The sequence below is a fragment of the Micropterus dolomieu genome, linkage group LG06 (genome assembly GCF_021292245.1).
Source record: "Micropterus dolomieu isolate WLL.071019.BEF.003 ecotype Adirondacks linkage group LG06, ASM2129224v1, whole genome shotgun sequence".
Lineage (NCBI taxonomy): Eukaryota > Metazoa > Chordata > Actinopteri > Centrarchiformes > Centrarchidae > Micropterus > Micropterus dolomieu.
In genome coordinates this window covers 20,270,007-20,280,965 of record NC_060155.1, presented here as the reverse complement: position 1 = coordinate 20,280,965, position 10,959 = coordinate 20,270,007, and the positions used below count along the sequence as shown (strand labels likewise).

Here is a 10,959-nt window from a genome sequence, read left to right as displayed (position 1 = left end):
AGCACCTTTTATTTTGCTATTTAAACTTGTCATTGATGCACAGACAAGAATTGTATGCCAACACAGGAGAGATGTTACCACTATCCCCCCCCATGCTTGTCTTCTCATAGGTCTTTGTTGCTCTCGGAGCCGGTGACGAGCCGGTTCAGTTATTCACAGAGAAAACACGTTGTGTTTGAACACACACTCAGCAATGTATGAAATTAATTACAAGGTAAACATCTGTTATGGCTGGCCTACTTACATTTTGATGAGAATATTTAGCAACAGCTAATATTTTCAGTCTAGCTACATAAAGGTGACGTTAGTCCAAATGAAAACTGGACTAACCGGCGCTAGCTAAAATCTCAAATGCAAGTTAGTGGGGTCAAAGGTCGAGCTTCGACCTGACTAAACCTGGTCTTAATATCACAGGTGGGTAAGGTAACACAACGAAAAAAATAGTACACATAACTTTGAAAATGAAAAACGGTCCTTGCTTAAACTATATTAGGTAGCTATGATAACTGATAACCGTAAAGTTGGCTGATACGTCTTAATATTTTAATGTTGCTAGCTGGTTGTTCACTAGCTAACACCAGCTAAAGCTAACAAAGCCCAGTTAATTGTTACCTCCACTGTTTCAGTCTATGTAAGTGTTTTAGAAACTTACCTACATCACTCATAAAGAACATTTTTCATATAACTTTGTTCAGCAGGTGGGCTATTTATAACACAGTCAGCCATGTCATATCTAAAGATATGTTAAATATTTGAGCTAAATCAACAGGAATATTGCTAACTATATGAAAGCCACATATTTCAAATTTTTTTTGTGTCCAGGAGTGTAATGTAATGAATATTTCTTTCTTTAACTCCCTAAACAGTAAATGGTCTGTATTTTTATAGCGCCTTTCTAGTGTTTTGTGACCACTCAATGCGTTTTATCTGAGGATCTTATGAGAGAAAAATGGTTTGGGTTGTTTTTTCTTTAAACCAGATGTCCCCATCCAAAATCCACAGTGAGTAGATTGACATTGCCCCGCTTTGCACTCAAATTCGTGAGCGCCTACGTGATCTGATGAGATGTTGGACTCTGATGACTGCACCTTGTCTTTGGACAATCTGTTTTTTGAGAAACCCATTGTCCACAAAGTGTGAGTACAAAGAGATGCCATCACGCCGCTCTTCTAATTCTTCTTCCTCTCTCAGCCTAATTAATGTTTTGTTCCCTTTGGATTGTATTTGACAGAAAGCCACTGTACCAAGAGGCCAGTCCATGGCAGCTGGAAGTGCCTCCATGTCTTTCTCAGTTTCCTGCCACTCAGGACATTCAGGAGGAAGCAGAGTCTCTCTCTACCCTATACAGTATGTTGTGCTCTGGATTAGGGTGAATTCCTTTTCACTTGACTTGAGTAAACTGCTCAGTATCTGGCCTATTGAAGCCCTACTAATTTTAACTGTGTGACTCACTGACACAATATCTTGAATAGGCTTGAAAGCATTCCCAATTTCCTTGGTTGCATAAACAAACGGGGATCTGGGTCATATGATATATTCTTATCACTAGTGACTGGAATGGTAAATCTCCTTTTCTATATTTTGTCAACGCGCCAATTTACAGCTACCACCAACTTGATTTGATGAAACTCTCTCTCCCTCTTTATTCTAATATTACTCACAGGTTTCTCACAGAAACCCAAGAAGCTTCTGCCTCCTTTCAAAGGATCAACTGGTCTTAAGGTCTTACCATCAAACATAAACAGTCCTTACAGTTATAACAATGATGAGAAAGAGATTGAAACTCAGGGTGGCAGCAACAGCACCAGCAGATGTGATGACCTATGGGGAGGTGAAGGGTTCAGGGATTACTCTCAGGGTGCCTGTCAGAGTGCCAGAGGTGGAGATGGATCCCCGCAGGACTCTGGTCATGCAGCCATTAGCCGAATGTGTCTGCCTCTAGACTGCAGCAAAAGCCAACCTTTACGGAGAAGGCAAGTGTCAGCTATTTGTCAAAACAACATTGACATGCATTAAAGAGTGCATGGACATTGTTTTCAGGCAATCTTCTTGTAGTACACATCTGCATTTGGGCTCAAAGATTCATATGTGGCCTTGAGTACAAAATGGTAAAGGATTTCAGACCATAAAAAGCAAACAAGGATTTTCTCTCCTTGGAGGCACATGCAGAACAATTTTTAAAACATACTTAAATTAGCAGGATTATTGTTATCTGCTATATAAAAGCCATGTTTCCATATTTTGCTGTCAAAAATGTAATGTAGTGCTGATTCACTCTTTAATCCCTCAAATTGTTGGAATCCATGATGCACTTAATTGAAATGGAACCACAGTGTATACTGAAGAGGCTTGGTTTTTACATCAGTGGACAGTTCATAAGAAGAACATGAAAAAAAGATGCTAAACCATCCTCCATGTTAGCCTTGTTGCCAGAGGCCAAAATGCCTGGCCTTTTTCAAAAAACCCTCTAAGCTTGCAGCAGCGGCACTAATTTATCCTCTCTCTCATTCTGCCATCTTCCTCTTTCAATTCTTTATTCCCTCCGTATCCCATCCTCTCCCAACCCCCAGCTTGTTTAAGGTTCAGGTGTTGAACAATGGAGGTGACTTGTCAAACATAGATGACCTCAGTAACAGCGGCGGCAGCAGCCAGACAGCATCCAGACCTCAAACTTTTCTCGGTCGGGTTACCATGGCGACAGTGCCTCCTCCTCTTCTGCCGCCACGGGCGACAGTTAACCAGGCAACTCCTCCTTTCCCCCCCAAGTGCCCCTTCTCACCCCCTCCTCTGGGCTCATCTGCAGCGAGTGGCAGACCCCCGCAGCAGGCGGCACATGCAGAGATGCAGGACAAGGGCACAAAGAGAGCCTTCGTTCCGCCCATGACGCCTCAGCCGCTCCGCATACAAGGTGCTGCACTGCACTGACACAGTCACAGACAGATACTCGACTCATTGTCTATGACTGGTTTACCAAATAACACTCATATAGCTTCTGTAAAATGTTGCAGCTAATGAGCATGCCCATGTCTAGCCATGGCAGCAGCTGCCACAATGTATTTGGGTGTGATGAGGTGAAATGAGGTGAGCTCCCCTCAGTGACCGCTCCATTGTAATGAAACATGCTGGTCACTAGGTGGTGGACAGTATAGCAGTAGAAACAGTAACAGTAGAAAGCTTTGTAACCACATGTAATCTACAGTAATTTCTGCAGTTTTACTTTACATTCATACAAATCCCTTTGTTTCTTTTAAGCATTTCATACTAACATCAAGGTGGAATGAGTATGTTTTTGATTATGCACAATTTAGGGTCTTCTGGGTGTGGAGTTTTGCGACCAGTTTCTGAAATCCGTATCCTTTTTGTTGTTGTGTAAGTCAACACAATTTAAAATGGTTAAACAGTGTTTGAAATGTGGCTAAAATGCTTGGAATGCAATTTCACAAGTGGTGTGGTTTGATTTCTTGAACCGTGCTAACACAGCAGCCAAGTTCAGATCCATCTTCAGCGAGTTCCCCTTTTTCAACTACGTTCAGTCCAAAGCACTAGATGATGTAAGTGTCAAATGAAAGACTTGAAAACAGAATGCTGGGGATAACATGATGGTTTGCGTTGTTTTGTTATAACCTGTTATAGGTAACTGTGAGTGTTTCCTCGTGTGCATTAATGTTTGCTTTGTTCACAGGTTCTTTACACGGGGAAGAACTTTGTAGCATGTGCTCCCACTGGATCTGGTAAAACAGTGCTGTTTGAGCTAGCTATCGTTCGTCTGCTAATGGAGACCTCAGAGCCCTGGAGAGATATCAAAGCTGTCTATAGTGAGCAAATAGGTGGAAATGAAGAAAATATCCTGAAACTGTGTTACTCTCAAGACTTGAAAAATGAACATGGAACACCTTTCTTCTTTTTTTCTTCTTTCTTGATTCAAAACACTAAACACAGATTAGTGAAAACTCTTGAACTTGTTATCCCTGAGATAAGGAAAGCTCTGAGTTTTTCAATTGCAGAAAGAGAGGTAACTTCAGCTCTGGGTCAGTTACTGTTGGACCGTATCAAAGCGCGTATCAAAGCACATTATTTAGCGGAGGTTTACTGGATCTCATAATCTAAGTCCTGCTTGGATATCAGTTTGTTACTCAGGAGTAATTTGTTTGAACAGTGTTTTTTGCCCTCACATTCAAATAGTACACAGCTGTTTGGCAGAGCAGTTCTACTAAAATGTTTATTGCACATAATGTTTAATCTCAGTTGAAATTGTAACAATCGGTATAAAGCTTTAGACACGTGGGATCAATGAGTAAATATCTCTATCACCCATGATGTGACTGGCTGCAGTGTTGGAACATAATTCCTGTAATATTGGAGATTTTATGTTAATATTTGTGAGAAAGCAGGATTGTGGTGCAGCTGCAGAATAGGCTGCGTATGGTCTGATTGATAGCACTTCACTGACTTTATTTAAATGTCCTACATCTATTACAGTAGCTGAAATAAACTCAATGAATGCTGTGAAGGTATAGATGTCAAAAATTTAAATTCTACTTTATTGTAACCTCAAAGTCTTTTCAAGTGCAAATCACCAAACACATTACCACTGTAATGAGATTGTGAGCTTACAATCATGTCTCTAGGTCTTTCAGCTGTAAATTTTAAGCTATAATTTTCATCTTTAGTTACTGGCCTGTGTGTTTAGTCCCTGTCAGATTAAAGATGAACAATTATATTTAAAATGAAATATAGTGACAATGGTTTCTTTCATTCAACACACACAAGCTTAACTCAGAGCGAACATACTCAGAGTTGATTGAATGGATCAGATGTTCTGCAGCAAAAGAGATTTCCATCTTTGGGTTCATCAAGAGTTCAGTGTTAGGCTCAGAGTTTGTTAAACCTGATTTCTGGAATAGAGCCCTGATTTACTTTACTGTTTATACATGTTACCAATGTTAGTAAAGCTTGTGCTGTTATATACCGTCAGCTCAAATATCAAAATTCAGAAATCCTACACCTAATGAAATACAACTTAAAGTCAGTGAAGAGCAACAGACTTTCTTGGCGTGTCATTTCCAGAGTGTTTTGATTTTTGATTCAATTATAGATTTGTGGTATTTCTGAAGTACAGAACTGATTCTCCATTTGTTCTTGCCAGTGGCCCCTATCAAAGCTCTCTGCAGTCAGTGCTTTGAGAGCTGGAAGAAGAAGTTTGGTCCTCTGGGGCTGAGCTGTAAGGAGCTGACGGGCGACACAGAGATTGATGACTTCTTTGAGATTCAGGACTCCCACATCATCTTGACCACGCCTGTGTGTGACAGTATACTGCATCTCAATAACACAAATCCAACAACAAGTGAAGGAAGAGGGCAGACAAGAATCAAAAGTAAAATTGCGATATGAAGTTGAATACATAATGTATTTTTTTTTTCTCAGGAAAAATGGGACAGCATGACAAGAAAATGGAAGGACAACTGTCTGTTGCAGCTGGTCAGGCTCTTCCTTATCGATGAGGTCAGTGTACTTGTCAGATATGTTGTTCACAGGCCCATTTTTCAGTTTTTATAGTATGTCATAATCTGCTTGCATAACGGTGGATGCTCACTATGTAGATGTGCCAGAAGATGGGTCTGTTTTATGCCACATTACGTGTTGGAACGTCATTAGCCTCTGCCCTCAGCACTTTATTTCACATGTTAGCCATTAAAAAATTATAATACATCATGTTCTGGGCCTGCGTATTATGAGAGTGCATACGACCTGTGTAGTTATTCCAAACTGAGTTGCACCTCCTCATGTTAATAATGGACTACGGTGATAAAAGACAGCTTCAGTTTATTTTACCTACATACCAACACCGTTGTTGAACCTTTAAGAGGTTTCTAAAGCCAACTGTGAGATGACACATTTTGTTCTTCCAGGTGCATGTGGTGAAGGATGCGACCCGTGGTGCCACTCTGGAAGTGGTGGTGAGCAGGATGAAGGCCGTACATGCCTATAGGACAGCACAGAATCCAGAGACAGGCCTCTCTATGAGGTTTGTGGCTGTATCGGCCACCATACCCAACGTCTCTGATGTAGGTGGCAGAGAAAGAGAGTCAGTGAAGGAGATGTGTTTTGGAATAGAGAATTCAAAAAGCAATGTGGGCAAATCTTTCAGAACAATATAATTCATAGATAAATATGGTAATTGGAGGACTCTGTTTTATAATTAAGTAAGAAAAAAGCTCAAAAATAGTGACAAATTAAAAAAGGCACTGCATCACTGCACTTATCGTACTGTAGTTCTAATGTGAGTCATTAACCCGTGGCCGATCATTGTTTTGTCTGCCTGCTGTTAGATAGCAGACTGGCTGTCTAATGACAATGGTCCAGCCACATACCTGGACATGGATGAGAGCCACCGTCCAGTGAAGCTGAGGAAGGTGGTGCTGGGATTCCCCTGCAGCCCAAACCAGACAGAGTTCAAGTTTGACCTGTCGCTCAACTACAAGATGGCCAACATCATACAAACGTACTCTGACCAGAAACCTACACTAGTGGTGGGTGGGGAAATTGGGCCAAACTTTTTTCTGGTTGTGTGTTTGCTTTGCTTCTTAATTTTCTCATGCGATTGAACAAGGGTGTAAGGTTAAGAGTTAATGAGGATGGTGGGATAAGATTACTTCTTGGGCTAATAATGATGTTATTCTGTAGTTTTGCTCTACAAGGAAAGGAGTCCAGCAGTCAGCTACAGTTCTGGCCAAGGATGCTCGGTTCATCATGAGCATCGAGCACAAGCAAAGGTATTTTTCATACTCATCCAAACATGTTCTCACATGTGCAACTATTCATCAAGTCATTTTGTTGTTCAGTTAAGTTAATTTACTGCAAGCTTGATCTTTTTGACTTTTTGTTTCTTTGTGATCTGTTTAGGTTGATGAAATACGCTAACTCTATTCTGGATTCAAAACTGAGAGGTGAGTTCACTTTTGAAACCTATTTGTCAAGACCCACCAGACACCGACTCTGAAATCAGTTTCAGTCCAGGCCCAGTAAGAAAGTACAGGCTCACTTCATTGAGGCTCTAATTATCAGCTGTATTAACAATATTTTGTATTTTGTTTGCGGTCTAGATCTGGTGATGTTAGGAGTTGGTTACCACCATGCAGGAGTTGACTTGTCTGATAGGAAGTTGATAGAAAAGGCCTTCACGCTGGGAGATCTGCCTGTCCTCTGTGAGACTTGGTCACTAATGCTAAGTTTTACTCTGTGCTGTAAACAGATATGTCACTATATAAGCGTACAACATGACCTGTGTTTTTATTTTCTTTGTAATGGTGCAGAAAAAAAACAGGAAAGACGAGTGTCACAGGTTACAACGGCTGAGTCACAGTATTTCACCCATATTGTGTCCGCAGCAGAAGCTTTGTAACTACTGTTTAATGGAAATATAAATAGCAGAGAGTATGACTTTATATGACCTTTAGTGGGATGTTTTACACCAACAGCAATACACAATATTTTCACACCCATAATGACTGAACTGATATGCACTGGTTTGTAGAAATGGAGAGTGAGACTGTGAAATATTTATTCTGTTTGAATAATTATGAGACGCAATAAAGGCATTTCCATATAGAAATAGATATAAAATTAGCCTGACAATAATATAGCTTTTTAAAGCATTTATTGGTGTACCAGGAAATGTACCACACTCTAGTACAAAACAATCAGAAACTTTTGCCACTTTCTGGTAAAACTTGAAATCAGGTTTTTATTGTTTTACTTGGGTACTGAATTTGTGCTTGTGTTCTGATTTTTTTTATATCCTAGTTACCACCAGGACTCTGGCCATGGGGGTGAATCTGCCAGCTCATCTGGTGGTGATCAAGTCCACCATGCAGTATGTGGCAGGCTCCTGTGAGGAGTACAGCGAGGCTGACTTGCTGCAGATGATAGGCCGAGCTGGAAGACCACAAGTAATGGCAGAATAACAAAGGAATGCTTTATTAATTGTCTTACCTCACTTAGCACAACAAGGTATTTGTGATAAAGGTATAAAGATATTTTATTTTTTTACTGGGGCTGTGCCATTTTAACACAAGGTACATTTCTCTTCATTGATTTTTGAAAATGCACCATTACCTGCAGGTAACTAAAGCTGTTATGGAAATGTGTTTAAATACATTAAATGAAATAAGAACGATGGCAACATTTGTCTTTGCTTCTTCTAGTTTGACACATCAGCGACTGCAGTGATCATGACCAAGATCCAAACCAAAGACAAGTACATGAAACTTATGAATGGGATGGAAATCATTGAGAGCAGGTATTACAACTCAGTCACTCTCAGGCTGACTCTTGCTCTCTCATAGGAGAGAAGTTGTATAGTCATACACAAGGTAACAGTATACTTCTTTTCCACAGCTTACACGCACATCTGGTGGAGCACCTGAATGCTGAGATTGTTCTCCAAACCATCAGTGATGTCAACATGGCTCTGGACTGGATACGCTCCACCCTCCTCTACATCAGAGCCCTCAAGAACCCCACACACTATGGTCAGAGCTTCAAACACAAACACACAGAAAATGATGTGTATCAGAATTAGTGTCCAGCTACTCTGTCACGACTGTATGCAAAAAACCAGTCAGTGCAACGTGCCTCAACTCCAATTTCAGGTTTCTCTGCTGACCTGGACAGATATGGAATCGAAGCAAAATTACAAGGTGGGCCTTATTATATCTGAAGTCTTTGAAGCCACTTAAGTAGCCTGTTGCTATGAAGAGGATGATCTAATGAGAATCCACTGTACATATGCATATAATGAATTAAAACACTATACTGACTGCTCCTGTCTGTTCTCTGAATTTTTGGGTTAATTGTGCACATAACACATTCATACACTACTGTAGTTTGAGGTGTTTCTTTGTCCTTTCATAGAACTGTGTCTGAAGAACCTCAACTCTCTGTCCTCCATTGGTCTGATCGACATGGATGAGGATATAAACATCAAACCAACAGGTAGAGAGGAAATTTGTTTAAATGTTTGGGAAACTCCGCATTAGTTTATATTATTTTATTTTTTTTACTTATGTTCAGTGGAGGACATTTTTTCCTATAACTACACTTTTCTTTTTCAACTAAGCTTGACATTCACACGAAGCTGTTAAGTAGCTTGTTTTTGTTCCTTGCAGAGGCCGGCAGGTTGATGGCGAGGTACTGTGTTGCCTTTGACACCATGAAACATTTCAGCAAAGTGGCTGGCACTGAAAACCTGTCTGACCTGGTAGGTTTCCCGATAAGACTGCACAGTACTAATGAATTTATTTTAAGAAACAGGTGTAGTGCCTTTGATTTTGTGTTTTTGGCTGGGTACCACATTAAGGAAATAATATAAATAATTTGGATGACGGTAAGGCATTGCAATGAAAATACTATCGAGATCAAACGTGTGTGTGTGTGTGTGTGTGTGTGTGTGTGTGTGTACAGATTGAGTTGGTGTCAAAGAGCAGAGAGTTCAACGAGATTCAGTTGAGAATGAACGAGAAGAGGCTCTTGAACACTTTGAACAGGGACAAGAACAGGATCACCATAAGGTCAGACACATTTATTGTATTGACAGTGGCCCATACAGTATCACAAACCCTGTTTTTAACTTTTAGATTGGAATTGCATGTGGTAGAGGGAGACACACGCCATTGTAATGAGATGTTTATGTATTTTTACAGATTTCCCATTGAGGGAAAGATCAAAAACAGTGAGATGAAAGTGAACTGGTAGGTTTATTCATTCAGCGCTTGAAAAGCTGTGGAAAAGCAGTGTTGAATAAAGAAGGAACACTGTTTTATTGCAGAATTTATATTATGAAGTTCTTACTGACTGACCACTATACAAATTATGTGTTTATTGCTTTGTCCTTAGCTTGATTCAGGCTCAGTTGGGTTCCGTCGCAATTCAAGAGTTTGGACTTACACAGGACACAGCAAAGATCTTCAGGAATGGGATGCGCATCAGTAAATGTATGTTGGGTAACTCAGGGATAACAAATGAACAAAGTGCCCTTTGACTGTATTTGTTTTAACTTTGATTGTTTTTGATCCCAATGAGGTCTGTCTGAGTTTTTGAGTCAGCGATCCAAGATGGGTTTCTCTGCCCTGCTCAACTCTCTGATCCTGGCTAAGTGCTTCAGAGCCAAGCTTTGGGAAAACTCGCCCTATGTTTCCAAACAGCTGGAGAAGATAGGTGGATACACAGACATAGCATAGTATAGGACCTTTTATCTGAGCATTGTAAATATAGTACTAAAATATAATAATTTGAGTGGTTCACACTCATTGTTGTACATTATGGATTAATTAATAAACCACACATTAAATGTACAAGTTGTGTGTTTTAGGCCAGACCCTATCCACTGCCATGGTGAACGCTGGACTCACCACTTTCAGCAAAATAGAGGAAACCAATGCCAGAGAGCTTGAGCTGGTCAGTATGTATAATATTTAAAAAGAAAACACTGCTTAATAATATAAACTATTAATTGAGCTTGATCTGTGGCAATGTAGACATTCTGATGCTTCAACTGTAAAGCTGATTTTAATAGTTCAGGTACTGTTACGTTTAGCACTGTCTGAAAACTGTTAATACCCTATCAACACAAAATACATACATAAAAAAATGTTGAATAAAGATTTTTGGGTAATTATTGTAAAAGAATCTGGATGTGATTTTTTTCTAACTGTATTTCTGTTATTTAGATTCTCAACAGACACCCACCATTTGGTAACCAAATCAGAGAATCTGTCATAAATCTCCCAAAGTATGAAGTTACTTTGGAGCAGGTAAAAGATGTTGCCAAATTATTTTAAATAAAATGTTTTATTACCTCATATAATAGAGCTTTTCACTTTTAATCCTTTTTCTTTAAAGTTGTTTCTTTTTTTTGTAGCTTCCAAGGTATAGCTGTGCTACGGCAGAGATTGTGGTAAA

At 39.8% G+C, this 10,959-nt stretch overlaps 1 protein-coding gene across 1 annotated transcript in view; it reads left to right on the top strand.

Moving 5' to 3' along the window:
- The first annotated feature begins 228 nt into the window (after positions 1-228).
- hfm1 (helicase for meiosis 1) overlaps positions 229-10,959 on the top strand; it is a 20,736-nt gene continuing 10,005 nt past the window's right edge. Inside the window, exons 1-27 of the mRNA XM_046052275.1 lie at positions 229-414; positions 980-1,136; positions 1,232-1,347; positions 1,664-1,973; positions 2,571-2,908; positions 3,309-3,350; positions 3,481-3,551; positions 3,683-3,815; positions 5,147-5,298; positions 5,425-5,502; positions 5,910-6,065; positions 6,330-6,530; positions 6,685-6,773; positions 6,904-6,947; positions 7,104-7,205; positions 7,804-7,949; positions 8,205-8,299; positions 8,398-8,531; positions 8,652-8,699; positions 8,914-8,994; positions 9,168-9,259; positions 9,463-9,569; positions 9,702-9,749; positions 9,895-9,992; positions 10,081-10,215; positions 10,370-10,455; positions 10,728-10,811. Coding sequence (XP_045908231.1) covers positions 1,066-1,136; positions 1,232-1,347; positions 1,664-1,973; positions 2,571-2,908; positions 3,309-3,350; positions 3,481-3,551; positions 3,683-3,815; positions 5,147-5,298; positions 5,425-5,502; positions 5,910-6,065; positions 6,330-6,530; positions 6,685-6,773; positions 6,904-6,947; positions 7,104-7,205; positions 7,804-7,949; positions 8,205-8,299; positions 8,398-8,531; positions 8,652-8,699; positions 8,914-8,994; positions 9,168-9,259; positions 9,463-9,569; positions 9,702-9,749; positions 9,895-9,992; positions 10,081-10,215; positions 10,370-10,455; positions 10,728-10,811 — 3,057 coding nt within the window. The 5' untranslated portion in view covers positions 229-414; positions 980-1,065. The remainder of the gene's footprint in view (positions 415-979; positions 1,137-1,231; positions 1,348-1,663; positions 1,974-2,570; positions 2,909-3,308; positions 3,351-3,480; positions 3,552-3,682; positions 3,816-5,146; positions 5,299-5,424; positions 5,503-5,909; positions 6,066-6,329; positions 6,531-6,684; positions 6,774-6,903; positions 6,948-7,103; positions 7,206-7,803; positions 7,950-8,204; positions 8,300-8,397; positions 8,532-8,651; positions 8,700-8,913; positions 8,995-9,167; positions 9,260-9,462; positions 9,570-9,701; positions 9,750-9,894; positions 9,993-10,080; positions 10,216-10,369; positions 10,456-10,727; positions 10,812-10,959) is intronic.